Raw genomic sequence first — 18,553 nt, forward strand, 5'->3', positions numbered from 1 at the left:
GGAGGCACAGACAATATATGCAAATGTCCTGAGGCAAGAAAAAGCAACTGTCATGTTCAAGAAACTGAAATAAATCTATTGTGACTAAAGTATAGGGGGAGGGAGTGAACACAACAAAAGAGTATACCTGAAATAAAAATGATATTTGCATTCTCAAACATTTATACTTGCATTCTCAAAAGGACACACTGGCTACAGTGTGGAAAAAACTGAAAGAGTGCAAGGTTACTAACTAAGAGGTTAACAATGAAGTAGTCAAGGTGACAGATCGTGCTAGCCTGGACTAGTGATGCAGATGAAGAGAAGCTAACAGATCTGAGATTTTTAGGAGGTAAAATCAGTTCACTCTGAACATTTAGTTATTAACTGGATACGGGAGGAGAGAGGAGAGGAAGAGGAAGGTATTCCCTACATCCAATATTGTAACTCTCTTAAGTGTTCCATTTTAAAATAGCAAGGCCATCCACCCAGCTATCAAAGTTTGAAACATTAAGGCTATGCTTACACAGTTTGTAAAAATTACACAACTGTATTACCCGAACCCTTAAAATGTTTTAAAGCATTCTGCTCCAAGTGAATAAATATATCATTTTAGATACTATTAATTACCTTAGTGGTAAAGGTGTAGAAACTGGCTGTGACAATATTAACGCATCATGGACTGATAGCTTAAAAAAACAAAATTAATTAATTAATTAACCAAGCCAATTCTGAAACCTAAATATTTAGATCAAGGGTAAAATGGAAAACAGTTTAATATGCAGACTGATACAGTTTTGGAAACATGTACTAAAATATAGAACAATAGCTGTATTTACTTAGAGGTCCTGAATTAGTTCTTTTTAATTAAGTGGTTAATTCAACTGAATTCTGATTCAATTAATTGGTTAAAATACAGTTGTTTAAAAATTATGGAGTAACTGCCTTTTAAAGCCTCAAATTTATTTACTCTATATTTGGAAACTGCTTAATATATATTAAAACTTTGCTGAACTGAAGAACATTTAAAATTAACAGTATTTGACTTAATGCTACCATATCACATATAATGTTGATAACCATCTTAGCAAAAATTTTAAAATACCTTGCTTCTATAGATCAGTGCTACTCAAAGGGCGAGGCTATATAGACTGTTAGTGGTCTAGGAACAGACAGTATATAAATAGAGAGTAAGCCATTTAGAAACTTTTATGGCAGTGTAACTCTGCTCTCACATCCAAGTACACCATCAGTAAACTCACGTCATTGGACAGGTTATAGACCTGTTCATGTCTATATGGATCTCACATGGTAAGCTACATATGTGACAAGCTGTATATTTATATAGGTCTGCCACTGACTAGAAATAAAAAGAAACTGGTCCTTTAAAACAGATAGTTTGAAGAGCACTATTATAGACTACTTCACTCTCACCCTCCAACCATAATCCATTTCATATCTAATATTTATTAAATACTCCAATATTAAAAACATGCCATAACCTAAGTCTGGGTTTTACATTATTAAAATCAGGTACATAAAGGTCACGCATGGACCAATGATGTCATGAACCAAGTATTATAATTACTGCAATTCTGAACATCCGAAATTTTAAAAAAAAGTAGAAAGGATGTTCATTGAAGACATAAAATACAGGAAATGCAAGGACTTTATAAGTGCCTATTTTTCCACCTTAAACCCAAAGGGCCACAGAATCCACCCTGCAGTGATCGGAATGAATTTATGCAGCGCTCCCCTCAAATATACTCTTTTTTGATTACCTGTACCAGGATTCTTGGTCTTTGTGGTGAAGGAAAAGGGATGTTTTGCATAAAATGTGAAATGTGCCTAGAAAAAATTTTAATATAATTACTTTTCTAGAATAGAAATAAATAGCTTCACAGATTTTTTAACAAATCTTACATATTATATATCATCCCAGATCTGACAAACTCACCTAAAACTTAAGCTAAATAAACAAATTTACTTGGTGTAAATACATGTACTCACTCCACTCAACTTCTGAGATGCACTGTACTTCCTGATTAAAAGTCCATATTTATATACCCTATTATCATCAAGAAAATAAAGAGTAACATGAATAGTTTCCATGAAAGAAGATAATATTTATTGCCCTGGTTATCAGTACCAGTATGGGGAGTAACTAACAGTGATATAATGAATCAAAACTAATACAGAATTTAACCTTACTAGTTAATATTAAAATAATATAGTTCTTTTACTATAACTTTGAGCAAACCACTTGTCCTATTTCTCCACCTATTAATAATACTTCTTAAGTTTTGAGCTCTTAGAATCCACTAATATGCAAAGTATTAGTTACTTCAACTGAAAAAAAATCACATACACTCATTCTATTTTCACAAACTATTCACAGAACCTTACTTTTTCAAAGGCTGCTAACTTATCATCAACATTAAATTTACTTCTAACAACTTTTAATCTGACCACTGAAAGTTAAATCTAGAATTATGAACCATTAGACTGGCATTCCAGTAATACAACATGAAAGCTGAAACCATACTGCTAAGCCAAATTGTGTAAGTTTATGCATAACACTTTACTATTTTTTAAAGTTGATTTTTCAGCAGCATTATTTTAAAACCTACAGATAACTGCCCCTCTCTATTCCACTAAACTAGTACACTTTACTGATATTCTTTCTGCTATAATGTGAAATTTTGGAAATTTTAAGAAAAGTCTGTATGTTTATTCATACTAAAACATGTTTCCACAAAGCTCCTAACTTGGTTTTTTAGCAGGGTACATGAGTTATTTACTATAATAATCAAATCAATGTGCCACTAGAAGTCAGAAAAGATGTGGTTTTAAAAAGACAGTGGATCCAATATAAGTTTCTTGCTTATAAAATGTAATGAAGGAAATCACAAATCAAAGGGAAAACATCCAGAATTCTATCAATGCCAAAACCAAAACTTCACTTTTAATATAAATAGACTCACCCTTATTAATTCCTACATCAGTTTAGAAATGTTTTAACTTGGAACATTTGGATGTTTGGGGTGGGGTGGGGTGGGTGTGTGTATCAACAGTCACTTTTCTCTTAGTTATTCAAGAATGAATAGGAAGAACACACAAAATACAATATTATATATAAGTTCTCTTCTCAGCTGAACTCCCAGAAGATGATTATATGGTCATCCTCACTACCAGTCCTCAATTTTAAATTCAGAGTCAATGACTAAGGTGAAGAAAGGGAGCAAGTAAAAAGTAGGATGACTTTTATGCTCCTTCCCATTCGACTCTGACGCTTCCAGTCAGGGAAACAATGAAATGTGTATAAACACATCCAATTTTTCCACCAGACATCCCTCAAGAGTCATTATACATACTTTTCAATGGGAAGAGGATGTGGTCCAGACACAGAAAGTTTGTAGATAAACATGAGAAATTTTCTAAAAGCTTCAAAAAAAGGCCAGTGTGAGAGTAAACAAATGCATTTGTTTGAATTGATGGATTTGGAGACCACTTTTCTCTCCACAGGTGTCAGCAGGCCCAGTTGCACAAGCTGTTTCTCTGTGAGAAGTTCTCGAGAGTAAGGTTCATAAAATTGGATGGCAGCTCCATATACCTACAGAGAGTAAAAGTACTGTTAAAAAAATATGAGTTTATTTTTAAGAATTAATTTCTCTTTTTCTCTTGTTCCAAAAGAAATATTTGCTTAGAGTACATATGATAGATAAATGGGAAAAAAAATCTCAAACATTGCTGATGGGAATATAAAATGGTACAGCTACTGTGGAAAACAGTTTGGCAGTTCCTCCAAAAGTTAAACAAACAATTACCATATGATCCAGCAATTCCACTCCTACAGATATACCAAAAAGAACGGAAAACAGGGACTTAAACAAATACCTGTACGTCAATGTTTATAGCAGCATTATTCACAATAATGGAAAGATTCAAACAACCCAAATGTCCATCAACAGATGAATGGATAAGCAAAATGTAATACAGTCGTCCCTCAGTATTTGAGAGGGATTAATTCCAGAACCCCTAGTGGATACCAAAATCCACGAATGCTCAAGTCCCTTATAATATAATGTAGTACAGTCGGCCCTCCTTATCCACAGGTTCTGCATCCAAGGATTCAGGGGGCTGACTGTATATATATGAGAAGGAATGTTATTCATCATTAACAAGGAATAAAATTCTGATAAATACTGCAACATGGATGAACCATGACAACATTATGCTAATTGAAATAAGCCAGACACAAAAGGACAAATATTATATGATTCCATTTATCTGAGCTACCTAGAATAGATATATTGGTAGAGAAAGATAGAAGAGGTTACCAAGGACTTAGGGTAAGGGTGAAGGAAGCTTCTGTTTAGAGTGATGAAAAAGTTCTGGAGATAGATAAGTGATACTTTTATAAATCTTATAACTATTTAGTCACTATATATGTGTGTATATAAATCTGCATATATCATATATATCATATCAACCCTTGTCTTTATAAAGACAACACTCCCAGAGACAATTATTTCAAAGTGATCTCAGAGATTTTTAACACAAGCAATATGACAAAAGCATCTCAAAAAGGCTTTGTTGTTCTCTACTGGTCAAAGTACATTTGGTAACTCTTAAATGTTTGAAAATCATAAAATACTCATTTATATTTATTGCTTTCAATGAGAGAAACTATAAATGATCATGAAGCTAAAAAGGTAGCTTAGTTGTAAGCCATCCAGTTAATATAACATTGGAATTCATTTGTTGAGTATTTTACTATGTTCCAGACACTGTACTAGACACTTAACCTTCATTATAATCTTTAATACAGTGGCTATAAACTTGTAGACTGTAGAATAAGGACACAGATGTATTTTCATTTGTTCCGCAAGAGTTAGCCTTGGTTAGTTATACTTTTCAATAAAACTGATTATTCTATCAAACTTCCTAAGAAACTCTTTAATTTTTAAATTTCTACTAGATCTGAGTTTTATTTACTGTTTATTTCCTAATGTTTTTTTCACCATCTCTTTTTCACTCTAAATTATCATTCTATGTCATTATTACTACTTTACACATGTTTTGAATTTCTGGCTATTACAAATAAAGTATACAAATACACATGTCTTTCGAAGGATATGTAAACGCCTCTCTCTTGGAATATGCTCAGGAGTGTAACTGCTGAGCCACAGGGTTGTTTCTTTTCCTTGCTGATAATGCAGCAGTTCTTTAAATATTCTGAAATATAAACCCCTATGGAACACGTACAGTGTCACATTACTTTCTCCCGTCTGGAGTCTGCTTTTTCAACTTCTTATTGGTATCTTTGAATGAACACATGTTCTTAATTCCAATGAGGTCCTACTATTCATCTTTTCTTTTATGGCTAGTGCTTTCTGTATATTGTTTAAACTATCTTTGCTAATTCTGTCAATTTTAATGTTACTTATCTTCTTACCCTCACTGTCATAGTTCAGAAATTAGCCATCAATTAATAGTCATCCTTTTGAAAGTAAGTATGTCTTCTCTTTCTGGTTCTTTTTTGTCTTTGGTGTTCTACTTTTACTATAATACTTATTTAAAGGTGGTCTTATATTTTTATTTTTTTCTGCTGAAGTTTCAGTGTATCTTTAACCTGAAAACTCAATTTTTATCAACCCTGGAAAACTCTCAGCCAACCACTAGCTTTTAAAATGTTGACTCTCCCTTTTCTAGTCTCTCCTTCTGAAATGCACTAAATATCTATTGGTCCTTTTGATTCTATCTTCTACATTTTTAAACTCCTTTTCTATTTTACGTTTTTCTGTGCCACATTTGAAGTAACCAATCTTCCATCTCATTAATTCTCCCTTCAAATATGTCTTATTTGCTGTTTAAACCATTCACTAAATTTTAAGGACCATGCTTTTCATTTCTAGACATTTGATTCTTTATTCAATCTGTCTATTCATTTTTCAAAACATTCCGCCCTTTCCCTAATGTTCTGAGCCCCTCTATTAGGTCTTAAATCATTTCAATTATATATTCTTTTATAGTATCTATGATACTGTCATGCTATCATTTCAATGCCTTAAGCGTCTAACCCAGCTCTGATTATGTCCTGTTGACTATTCCTATGGTCCCTATGTCTTCTAACTTTTACTAGAACCTCATCTTGAGGCTTGGGTTTTGGGGGTTCCTCTCCAGAGAGACTTTATATTTGCTTCTATAGGCATTCCAGAGGTATCAGCAACCTGATAGCAATTTTCATGCTGACTTCTCACTTTGGGCTTTACAGTACAAATTTAAACTGAAATGTATTATGTGCAAATAATCCTAACATTCAAATAAGACTTTATCTCTTATTAATCTTTTTATGGGATTAAAAACATGGACAAAATAGGCCTCTCTTGCCTTCTGAGATGGCCCACACTGTCCATAGCATGTGTATCTCCCTGAATCAAACTGCTTTCACTCTAAAAGAAAGAAAAAAAATAAGGCAAAACAAAAAACATGAGCAAAATAGGAAAAAAAAAACCTTTTCAGCAGAAGAGGCTGTCAGGACAAAAGTTGAGAAAACTGGCAGTGGGTATTTGCTCTGAGGATCCCAACATTCAATTGTAGCTCCCATCGGAAGGCAGAAGAGAGGTACAGATTCCGACAGTGGAAATGACTCATAGTCCTCTTCTGGATATCTAAAAATTAAACCTTTTGGAGAAAGGAGACAATGATAAATTTCTTTTAATAGTTACTATTGCACAAATTATATGTGATAAATATTAAAAGAATAATTTAATGGCAAATTTTATGGAAATATTTAGGTATGAAGTTTCAAAATCACTATTTCTCCTGCATATCAGAAATTAAAATAAATGAACAAATTTACCATTTATTTTTACTCATGGACTTACAGTTCATTGTAACATTAATATGTATTAAATACACTAGTTAAAACTATTCAACAGGATCATCAACCTTAATGTATTTTCCGTGCATACTGCCAACATCTTACGGAGAGTGGTAAAGAAACATACAGGAAAATTTACCAATTTTTCAGTTAGTCTTCTATAAAAGAAAAAAAAATTCAGGGAAGGGACCAGTATTATGAAATAATACCAAGGCAACAGAAATTATCACAGCCCCTAAACTTGTCTAGAGAGAGAAGCAGTGAGAAGACATGCAATATGAAAAGTCAGTAAGCCAGAAACCCTTGTGACTGAGCAGAGAGTACGTGAGATCCAGGAAGCAGGAGCAGGGGCACTCTGAGAAGCATAACAAAGCCCCCGTGGGCTAAAGTACCCACATGGCAACAGTTCATTAGCCTCTGACATCTCCAATGCACAGACTACCTCTAAGTTATACACTTGAAAATTAGTAGCAGAATTTTGAGTCCAAATTCAGTCTCCAAAATTCTGTATTCTAAAATACGTGTCTCATATCAAATACCTGAATACTTTCACAAAACTTGTTTCTGTAAGTTTTTCTTTAGGTAACAATTTCTCCCCACCAAAAAGAAAAAAAAAATTTTAAAGAAATCACACATAATCAACACATTACAGCAATATTATCAGAACATTTTAAAGTGATACTGAAACTTGTTAGTTGTTGCCTTTATTTTTATATTATAAATTAAATGGTTTGATTCATTAGTATGAATATCTTTATGAGGACAACTAAGATTTCTCAAAAATGGATTTGCCTGACTTCCCTGAAGTAAAACTTTATTCCAAAAATTGTGCACAATCAAAAAGTAACTGACACTGCTTTTCACAAAGTATTCCAGTATCTCTTCTATTTACAACTGGAGCATACCTGTATTTTCAGTTTTTATCCCACCATACCAGTGGGATGAAGAGGTCACACTTAAATCTTTACAGCCCTTGACACTTTACTGTGCAGTTAGAATGTGGCGATACATTTCTCAAACACTTCATGGCAGAAAAGTTTCTCAGGCCCTTCTCTCCTCCATTTAGCTGATTCTTTGCAACAAGTGAGAAAGGAAGCAAGTCCACCTTTCATGGCAAGTAACATGTGGTTTCAAATCAGACACACAGAGATAAGAGAAGGAAATATAAGAAGTAAAGATGCAGTTTGACACCCTTCTGATTGTCAAAATATAAAAGTGCAGAGAGTAAGCGGTTTCTCACTCAATTGTTAAGTCTATTAGTGTAGACTAAAATCTTGAATGTTTATTTCACAAATGCTTGCTTGGGATAGAAGTTTCTGTTTAATTAATACAGTATTTTTGTTGGTGAAGGGTAACATTAAAATATCTTGTAAGTATGTAATATATTTAAGAAAACTTATGCCTTTACATGCTAAAGTTATAGGTAATTCAATTTATGAATAGATCAATTCCAATACTGCATAAGGAAGCATATACTGTCTCTTGTAACCAAATGTTAATGTACAACAAGTCCTACAGTAGCAGAAACCATTTTTTTAAATGTACTTACCAGCTTTATATGCTATTGCATTAGAAGCAGGCACAGACTTCTTATAACACAGAAACACACTGGAACCCCACTGTAAAATATAAATTAGGTTTAAAAAAGACAAAAAGGTGAAAATAAATTGATATTGCTGAATGTCTTCTAAAGATTTTGATTATTCAGGGAAGTCTATTTAAAACATGTTTATCAAACAGACTATGTAGTATACAACAGAGCAAAACATGAAATTGAAACACTAAAAAGAGTAAAAAAAATATTGCTATAAAAATTAAACTGATGCGAAGGCTGTTTCAAAAAGTTTAAAATTCTGTAATCACCGAGAGGCTGCTTCTACTTGAAAGAGATAACACAAAACAGAGTGGGTGCTAGAGCCCCAGCTAGGAAAGACTGGGGTCACTAGGGTTCTATGAAGTCATTCTCTCCAGAGGCAAACCAGTGTTGACTAATAGCCGTGGGTGCATGGGTCATCTCTGCCTATACCTCATTTAAGCTAATATTAGCTTAATTTAAGACATTTTTCAAAGTAAATGTAACCCTACAGTAAACTCTAGAGTCATAAAACTATAAATCAAATGTATATGTTGCATTTTCTTCTTCATTAGCATGTAAAACTACAATATTTAAAATAAATATAGGGGAAGTCTCGACCCAGTCAACTTGCAGTTGTCCTTGACGACACCACTGAAATCCCAAAGCTAATAAAACCTCTATATTAATGTAACATAGGCAATTCAGCAGGTAGCAAAAAAAAAAAAAAAAATCTGACTTTAAGTATGTATCTTCTGGATGAAATTATTCTAAAACATCAGAGAGCTAAGGATTTTGTAAGTCATTATGAACCATAAAAATTAGAAAGCTAAAAATAATAAAAACAATCATGAAAATATAAACTGAGAGTAAAAAATAAGCACAATGAAAAACAAGAGTCCAAAAAAAATTTTTTTTTGGTTTTCATATGAAATTTTAGAAATTAAACTTATTCTTACCATTCCACAATTCAAGTTTTTGTCAACTTTGCAGAAAGTATGAGGAGGGGTTTCTCCTTTACTGGTTACAATAACACAGATATCAGTTACAGCCAAGGAATTCTGGGGTCGAATTAGAGGAGCCCTTCGGTAAGTGATAAAGATTCTTTGTGAAGTAGTTGAACTGTTGTTGACATTGGCACAGCGACCGTAGGGTGTGGCTTGTATCACTTCACATCCTGGAATAAGCCTTTCTTTCCCATCATACAGAACTCTGCATGGCAGGGAGGGGAGAAATAAGTAAATAAATAGGTGAACACATTTCAGGTTAATGCTGGTTTTCTCTTTGAGAACAAAAAAAAAAATTTATTTTGGTCTTCCCTACTGTTTTCCAATCTTAACTGCAAACCAAAACTAAAATTACTATACCTCAGGAATTATAAATCTCTTAACTACTATTTTCAACAATAGAATATAGCTTTAAGAAGTATAAATAAGATCAAACAACCTGATTTTTTATTGCTTATAACAAGAAACATATGAAACAAAAAAGGAGCATACAACAAACATCCTTAGGTCAATTCTCACAAGTTTTATCAAGTATTCAGATGTTTCCACATAATTTTCCTTCCTAATTCCGGTCAAAATTTTACCTTTAAAAATCCTTTGACTGAAACTACAAAACACTGTTTAAAGAAATTAGAGATGAGCTAATAAAGAAAAAGTCATCTCATGGTCATGGATAAGAAGACTTAATATCAGTGAGATGTCAATATTCCCCAAATAGATCTACAGAGCCAACACAATTACTATCTAAATTCTAGCTGTCTGCTTGTGTAAAAAAAAGGCAGTATGATCTCAAAGTTTATATGTAAGTGCAAGGGACCCAGTTATAGGCCAAAGCAATCTGGAAAAAAAGAACAGACTTGGAGGATTCACGCTTTCCCACTTCAAAATGTACTACATATCTGCACATCAGTACAGTGTGGTACTAGTGTAAGGACAGACATACAGATCAATGGAATAGCACAGACAGTCTGCAATCAAACCCGTACACTTACAGTCAATTGATTTAGACAAGACTGGCAAAATAAATCAATGGGAAAAGAACAGTCTTTTCAACAAATGGTGCTGGAACAACTGGATATCCAAGTGCTAAAGAATAAAGTTGGATCCCTTCCTTACACTACACACCAGAAAACCCAAAATGGATCAAACACTTAAATGTAAGTGCTAAAATTCTTAGGAAAAAACATAGCAATAAATCTTTGTGGCCTTGAGTTAGACTAAGCCTTCTTGTACATGACATCAAAAACACAAATGACAAAAGAATGATAGATAAACTGGACTTCATTAAAATTAAAACCTTCCATGCTACAACTGATACCATCAAGAAAGTAAAAGGATAACCCACAGAATGAGAGAAAATACTTGTAAATCATACATCTAATTAGGAAATTCTTTGCAGAAAATGTAAAGAACACTTACAAATCAATATATTAAAAAAAAACACAATTTAAAAATGGACACAGGACTGGCAAAGGATATATGGAAATTCTCGGTACTATCTTTATAATTCTTCTATATAAGTAAAATTATTTAAAAATAAAACATCTTTTTTTAATGGGCAAAGAATCTATACAGATCTTTGTCCAAAGAAGATATACAAATGGCCAAAAGTATATAAAAATATGTTCAATATACTATTAGCCATTAGGGAACTGCAAATCAAAACCACAATGAGATATCACTTCACATTCATCGGGATGGCTGGAATAAAAAAGACAGATAATAACAACTTGGTGAGACTGCAGGAAAACTGTAAACTTCATACATTACTGGTCGAAATCAACCACTTCAGAAAATAGTTTGACAGTTCCTCAAAGGGTTAAACATAGAGTTTTCACATGATCCAGCAATTCTACTCCTAGGTATATACCCAAGAGAAATTTTTAAAAAGTGGAAACAATCAAATATCCATCAACTAATACATGGATACACAGAATGTAGTACAGCCATGTAACAGAATATCATAGATCACCAAAAGGAAATCAAGTATTGATACAAGGGACAACGTGGATGAACCTTGTAAAAATTTTAAGTGAAAGAAGCCAGACAAAAAAGATCACATATTGTATCCATTTACATGAAATGTCCAGAACAGGCATGCCTATAGAGACCCAGAGTAAATTAGGAGTTGCCTAGGGCTAGAGAGTGAGAAGGAGTATTGGAGAGCAACTGCTAAGAGCACGAGGTTTCTTTTAGGGGGATGAAAATGTTCTAAAATTGATTGTGGCTACGTAACTCTGTGAATATACTAAAGACCATTTAATAGTACATTTTACTATTAAATCACTATTACAGGTGAACTGTATAATATGTGAATCATAGTTCAATTAAGCTGTTAAAGCCCAACTAAATATTAAAATGGCAAATGAGGAAACAGAAAGAACAATGAACACAAAAGAAATCTACTACATGATAAAGATGGCATTTCATTACACTAAGGAAAAGATGGACTTTTTAACTTAATAAGCAGAGCTTGAATAAGCAAACTCCCATTTGGGAAAAAAAACAAAATTTTTTCCTATACTTCACTCTATACACCAGAAAGGGCTCCCAGTGGATCACAGATGTAAATATAAAGAATGAAACAGTACTAGTATGAAAAGAAAACCTAGCAGTGGGAAGTGTTTATAATTATGATGCAAAATCTAGAAGCAATAAAAAAGTAAGAAAATAAACTTCATAAAATAAACCTTGCATGACTTAAAAACACCGTAAGCCAAGTGAAAAGACAAATTACAAGGGGAGAGGTAAGGGGAGTACCAAAATAAATAAAAGGGATTAAGATGCACAAACTACTAGGTATTAATAAATGACAAGGCTGTAATGTACAACACAGGGAATATAACCAGTATTTTATAACTTTAATGGAATATAATCTATAAAATATTGAATTACTATGTTGGATACCTTAAATTAGCATAATATTGTTAGGTCAACTACTATTTCAATATTTTAAAAAAATTATAAACTTGAAGAAAACATTTGATGACTCATTTAACAAAAAGTTTATCCTCTTAATACATAAAAATCTCCTTAAAAAAAAAATCAAGGAAAAGGACAAAAAACTACTTCTAAAAAAGACATCAACAGTTCACAAAAGAAAAAAGGTTAATGGTCCTTAAACACATGAAGAAATATTTAACCTCATTTAGATTACTCTGACATACCATTTCTCAACTGTGAGACTGACAAAAATTCAAAAATATCATCGCATACTTTGTTGATGGGACTTTGGGGAAAGAAACAGTCACATACGTTGTTGATGGGAATATAAAATGGCACAACCACAGTGGAAGGAAGTTTGGTAACATTTAACAAAATAATGCCTTATTTATCTTTTAACCCATCTAGGATCTACCTGAAAACACACCTCCACAAATATGTAAAAGTATTTGTACAATGTTATTCACCAAAGCAACAGGCCTTGACTCTATACCCCCTCACATTCCAGGTACCCTAAACCATTGCTTCTGGGGGTTTTGTTAAGATACAGATTCAGTAGGTCTACGGCAGTGCCCGAGATTCTGACTGTCTAACACACCCCCAAGCCCTAAGAACAAGACTGGCCCATGGATTACACCTTGAATGAATAGCAAGGCCGTAACTATCACCTCTTTCCTTTAAAGTCAAGCTTTCAAAAAGAAACCTCTATTGCTCCAATTTCCAATCATTTCTCAACCCTTTCTAATCTGGCTCCTACGTCCAATGACCCAATAAAGTTGTGTGACCCACCATCCCAACTGTACTGACTTGAAGGAAAATCAGATAAGCTAAAAGGGTAGATTTTACTAAAGGAGCTAAATGGATGCTACATAAAGGGAATGTAAGATAAGGATAAATCATCCTTTGGCTTTGGAAATTTGAACATATAAGGATCTCAGGACAATTTCATCAGAGCTCTATTGAATAGTGGAGGAAATGATAAGCAAAACAAGTGGTAGGCTCAAATGCAGCAGCTAACTTTCTTAACATCTGAACAACTATCAATAGAACAACCAGCAATCAATTGTTAAAAAAAAACCAGCATGGGACAGTCAGGGAAATTTGGATACATGACGATATTCAGAATGTAATCATTTTTAGGTGTGGCATTGTGGTTATCTTAAGAGAGAGAGACGTAAAATCAATTGATGTCAATACATCACATTACAAGAATGAAGGAAAAATTCACACGATCATCTCAATTAACAAAGAAGTGCCATTTGACAAAACCCAACACACTTTCATGATAAAATCTCTCATAAAACCAGGAGTAGAAAGGGTCTTCCTTAACATGATAATCGGCATTTATGAAAAGCCCACAGCTAACATCATACTCAATGGTGAAAGACTGAAAGCCTTCCACCTAAGATGAGGAATGAGACCAGGATGCCTGCTTTCATCACTGCTATTCAACACCATGCTGTAAATTCTAACCAGGGCAGGGTGGGCGGCAGGGAGCATAAGCAACATGTAAATGAGGGACTAAAACTATCTCTATTTGCAGATGGTATAATCCTATATATTAAAAATCCCCCCAAAATACATAAGAAAGCTATTAGAGTAAGTTAGCACAGTAGCACGGTCTAAGATTAACACATAAAGTTAAAATTCAACTGTGCTTCCATACATCAGCAATGAATAATCCACAAAGAAAATTAAGAAAACAATCCCATTTAGAATAGAATCCAAACAAATAAAATACTTAAGAATAAAATTACACAGATGAAAGACTTAGACACATAGGTTGGAAGACTTAGTATTTTAAAGATGGCAATACTTCTCCCAAACTGACATTAATGCAGTCTCCATTAAAATGCAATCTCCATCAAAATTCCAACTGCATACTTTGCAATAAATGGATAAATTAATCCCAAATATTTCCCAAGATGCTCTCAAATACCTACGTTTTTACTAACTGATGATAATTATAATAAGCAGAACATCTTCATACATGACATGTATATATGATAAAATACTATAGGTATTCTAAAAGCATTATCTTATTTACAGAAGAGTCAATGTAGACATTTTTGGGGAAAAGGCTTTTACAAAGAATGTTTGTTCTTCATTGGCTGTGGACTAGATACTAAACACCTCATGAAAACTACACTCCTTCTAAACTGTAAATACTTTCCTCCTGGCACTACAGACCACACAGTACAACTGCATTTTCTAAAACAGGAATGCTCCTTTGCCAAATGAGTTCAGGGTTTCACCAAAACTCATCACATAACCCAAGGAGCTCCTTACAAACATACTGTCTTTTATTATAGCTTCTTGTTCTTTGATGTATAATTAATAAGCTTATCTGACAAGAACAAACAGAAATGAAATCACATTTCAGGCTCTAATGCCTTCATTTCAATATTCTTTTGAAAGGAAAATGATTCAAGTACAATGCAGAGAAATTCAGTAAGGGTGGACAGAGATATGTAATACCTTACTATACTTGATCTTAAAGTAATCATAATAGAACTATCAAGGATTTTGAGTATCTATTCCCATGCATCTTAAATAAATTTTATTTCCTTCACTAGAGCAAACAAAACAAGTCACTGTACCCAATGTCAGTAAGGGGTGGTTTATCTCTCCCTCTCTTGTAACAGAGGAACAGTTCTGGGCTTTTCAGACTTCCATAGTTCAAGTTTGCTTGAAGAGCTGATGGAGTGGCTTCAACACAGGTATAACCTTCAGGTACTGTTTCCCCAGCTGATTTGTTAATAACTGCAATGTCTGTAATTGGAGCTTTAGGCCCAGTTGGCTTAGTATCTAAACGATTTATTTCTTGATCCAAAAGAGTAGACGTATCAGTGAGACCAGCCACAACAAAGTAGTCAGTCACTCTTGGCCCTTTGTCTTCTATCATGGCTGCTATTATATTTCCTAGAGGAAAGAAAAAGGAAAAAAAAAAAAAAAAAGACATTAATAAAATGCTTTACCAGACTCACTAAAATTAAAATACTCCAGAGTTAACAATGAACAACTAGCACACTTCCCCAGGTGGATTTATAATCAAATTGTTATCATTCCGTAGAGGAAGATTTTTTTTTTAAGATACTTTATTTTATTTTCTTCCATTTTTATTGAGATATAATTGCAGCACTATGTAAGTTTAAGGTATACAGAATAATGATTTGACTTACATACATCATGAAGTGATTACCACAATAATTTTAGTGGACGTCCCATACAGATACAAAATTAAAGAAATAGAAAACAAATTTTTTCTTGTGATAACTCCTAGGATTTACTCTCTTAACAATTTTCATATATAACATACAGCAACATTAACTGTATTTATCATGGTGTACATTACATCTCTAGCACTGATTTATCTTACAACTGGAAGTTTGTACCTTTTGACTGCCTTCATCCAATTCCTGCTCCCCCTACCCCCTGCCTCTGGTAACCACAAATCTGATCTTTTTCAATGAATTTGTTGTTTTGAAGTGTAATTGACCTACAACACCATGTTAGCTCCTACTACACAACATAAACACATGGTGATTTGTAATAACTCACTGAGGTTAACGTGGATGCCCCATAATTCACTCATCTACTCGTAACTGATGACTATTCGGAAAGCTTCCAAATTTTTCTATTGCAAAAATGTTGCAATTAACATCTTTGTACATATATCTTTAGTTAGTTTACTTTTTATATATATATATTTTATTTATATAAGTATAGTCAGTTTACAATGTTGTATCAATTTCTGGTGTACAGCACAATGCTTCAGTCATATAGGAACATACATATATTCATTTTCATATTCTTTTTCACTGTAAGTTACTACAAGATACTGAATATAGTTCCCTGTGCTATACAGTATAAAACAACCCACATAAAGTGTACAATTTGGTAAGTTTTCACAAATGTATATACACAATCAAGATAGTGAACATATCCATCAACATCCAAAATACTCTCGTACCCCTTCATTATGCCTCCACAGGCAATGAGTGACCTGCTTTCTGTCACTATAGATTAATTTCTATAATTGATATAAATGAAAGCATACAGGATATTATTTTTTTGTCTGGCTTCATTCACTCACTGTAATTATTCTGAGATTCATCCATGATGTTTATATCAATAGTTCACTCCTTTCATATTCCACTGTTGACTATACCACAATATGTTTATCCACTGACCTATATTAAGAGACATCTGGGTTATTTTCAGTTTGGAGCTATTGAAAATAAAGCTGTCATGAATACGCATGTATAAGCCTTATGGATATAGGCTTTCATTTTTCTTAGGTAAATTCTGGATGGAATGGCTAATCACCTGGTAGGTGTACATAGTTCTAAAAAAGTGCCAAATAGTTTTCTAGAATGAGTGTACCATTTTACATTCCTAACATCAGTATATGAGAGTTCCAACTGTTCACCATCTTCTCCAACACTCTGTAAGGTCAATCTTTTAAATTTAGACTAGATTCTAATATGTCTATACTGATATTTAACTGTAGTTTTAACTTACATCTTCCTAATGACTAGTGATGTTGACTACCTTTTCACTCTTTTGCCCATTGTTTAACTGGGTTTTTTGTTTACTCATTATAGAGTTTTGAAAGTTCTGTACTCCAGAGATAAGTCATTTATGAGGTATATGATTTTCAAATATTTTCTCCCAATATGTGACTTACCTTTTTATTCTCTTACAGTGCCTTCTGAAAAGCAAGTTTTTACTTTTGATCAAGTCCAATTTATCAATCTATTCTTTAATAGATCATGCTTGTAGTATCATATTTAAGAAAACACTGTCAGGGGGAAGGTGTAGCTCAGTGGTAGAATGCATGCTTAGCATGCATGAGGTCCTGGGTTCACTCCCCAGTGCCGCCATCAAACAAACAAACAAATAAATCTAATCACCCTCCCCACAAAAAACAAAAAACTAAAAAAACACTGTCAATCCAAGGTTACCAAGGTTTTCTCTCATGTTTTCCTCCCAAAGCTTTATACTTTAAAATTTTACATTTAGATCTATGGTCCATTTTACTTATTTCTTTATATATGGTGTGAGGTATGAATGAAGATTCACTTTTTACATACAGACATCTAATTTTTCCAGCACCACTGTTGAAAATACTATCTTTACTCTACTTTATTGTTTTTCTACCTTTGTTCAAAAATCAATTCTCCAATATGCATGTGTTTATTTCTGGATTCTCTATTTTGTTCCACTGATCTATTTGTTTATATGTCAGTACCATATGGTTTTAATTACTGTAACTTCATAATCAGTCTTGAAATCAAGCAGTATTAGTCTTCAACTCTTTTTCAAAATTGTTTTGACTAGGTCCTGTGAATTTCAGTAAGCATTTTGGAATCAGCTTGTCAATTTCTACCCCTCACACCCACAAAAAAAGCTTAGTCAGATTTTAACTGGAATTGTGTTGAACCTGTAGGTCAATTAAGGAGAACTAACAGTATTGACTCTTCAAACCTATAAAGAAGGCTTATCTCTGAATTTAGATTGTTTTAAATTTATCTCATTAATGTTTTATAGTTTATAACATTTAAGTCTTTCATACCTTTTGTCAGATTTATCCTTAAATACTTAATAATTTATGCTAGTGTAAATGATACTGCTTCCTTCTAAACTCAATTTCCAGTTGTGCATTGCTACTATATAAGAATAGAACTGCTTTTTATATATTGACCTTGTATAATGCAATCTTGCTAAAGTTGCTTATGAGATGCCTTTTCTTTTTCTTGCCATACTGTACCAACTAGAACATCTAGTACAATGTTCAAGAAAAATGCTGATCAAAGAAGATCTACAAATGACCAATAAGCACAAAAAGACACTGAACGTCATTATCGTAGCATTATTCACAACAGCCAAAAGGTAGACACAACCCAAGTGTCCATCAGCAAACAGATAAACAAAATGTGGGTTATCTATACAATGGAATATTATTCAGCCATAAAAAGATATTAATTTTAATAAATGTTATAACATGTATTAATTTTGAAAACATTATTTTAAGTAAAATAAGCAAGACACAGGACAAAAATTATGTGATTCCACTTATACGAGGTACCTAGAATAGGCAAATTCATAGAGATGGAAAGTAAAATAGAGGTTACCAGGGGCTGACAGAGGGGAGAATGAAGA

At 33.1% G+C, this 18,553-nt stretch overlaps 1 protein-coding gene across 1 annotated transcript in view; it reads right to left on the reverse strand.

Moving 5' to 3' along the window:
• Window positions 1-15,293, reverse strand: part of DENND4C (DENN domain containing 4C) — a 69,559-nt gene extending 54,266 nt beyond the window's left edge. Inside the window, 7 exon segments of the mRNA XM_032477621.1 lie at window positions 610-668; window positions 1,761-1,827; window positions 3,354-3,592; window positions 6,497-6,666; window positions 8,415-8,484; window positions 9,398-9,650; window positions 14,989-15,293. Coding sequence (XP_032333512.1) covers window positions 610-668; window positions 1,761-1,827; window positions 3,354-3,592; window positions 6,497-6,666; window positions 8,415-8,484; window positions 9,398-9,650; window positions 14,989-15,293 — 1,163 coding nt within the window.
• Window positions 15,294-18,553: the final 3,260 nt, after the last annotated feature.

Source organism: Camelus ferus, chromosome 4 (assembly GCF_009834535.1).
Source record: "Camelus ferus isolate YT-003-E chromosome 4, BCGSAC_Cfer_1.0, whole genome shotgun sequence".
NCBI lineage: Eukaryota > Metazoa > Chordata > Mammalia > Artiodactyla > Camelidae > Camelus > Camelus ferus.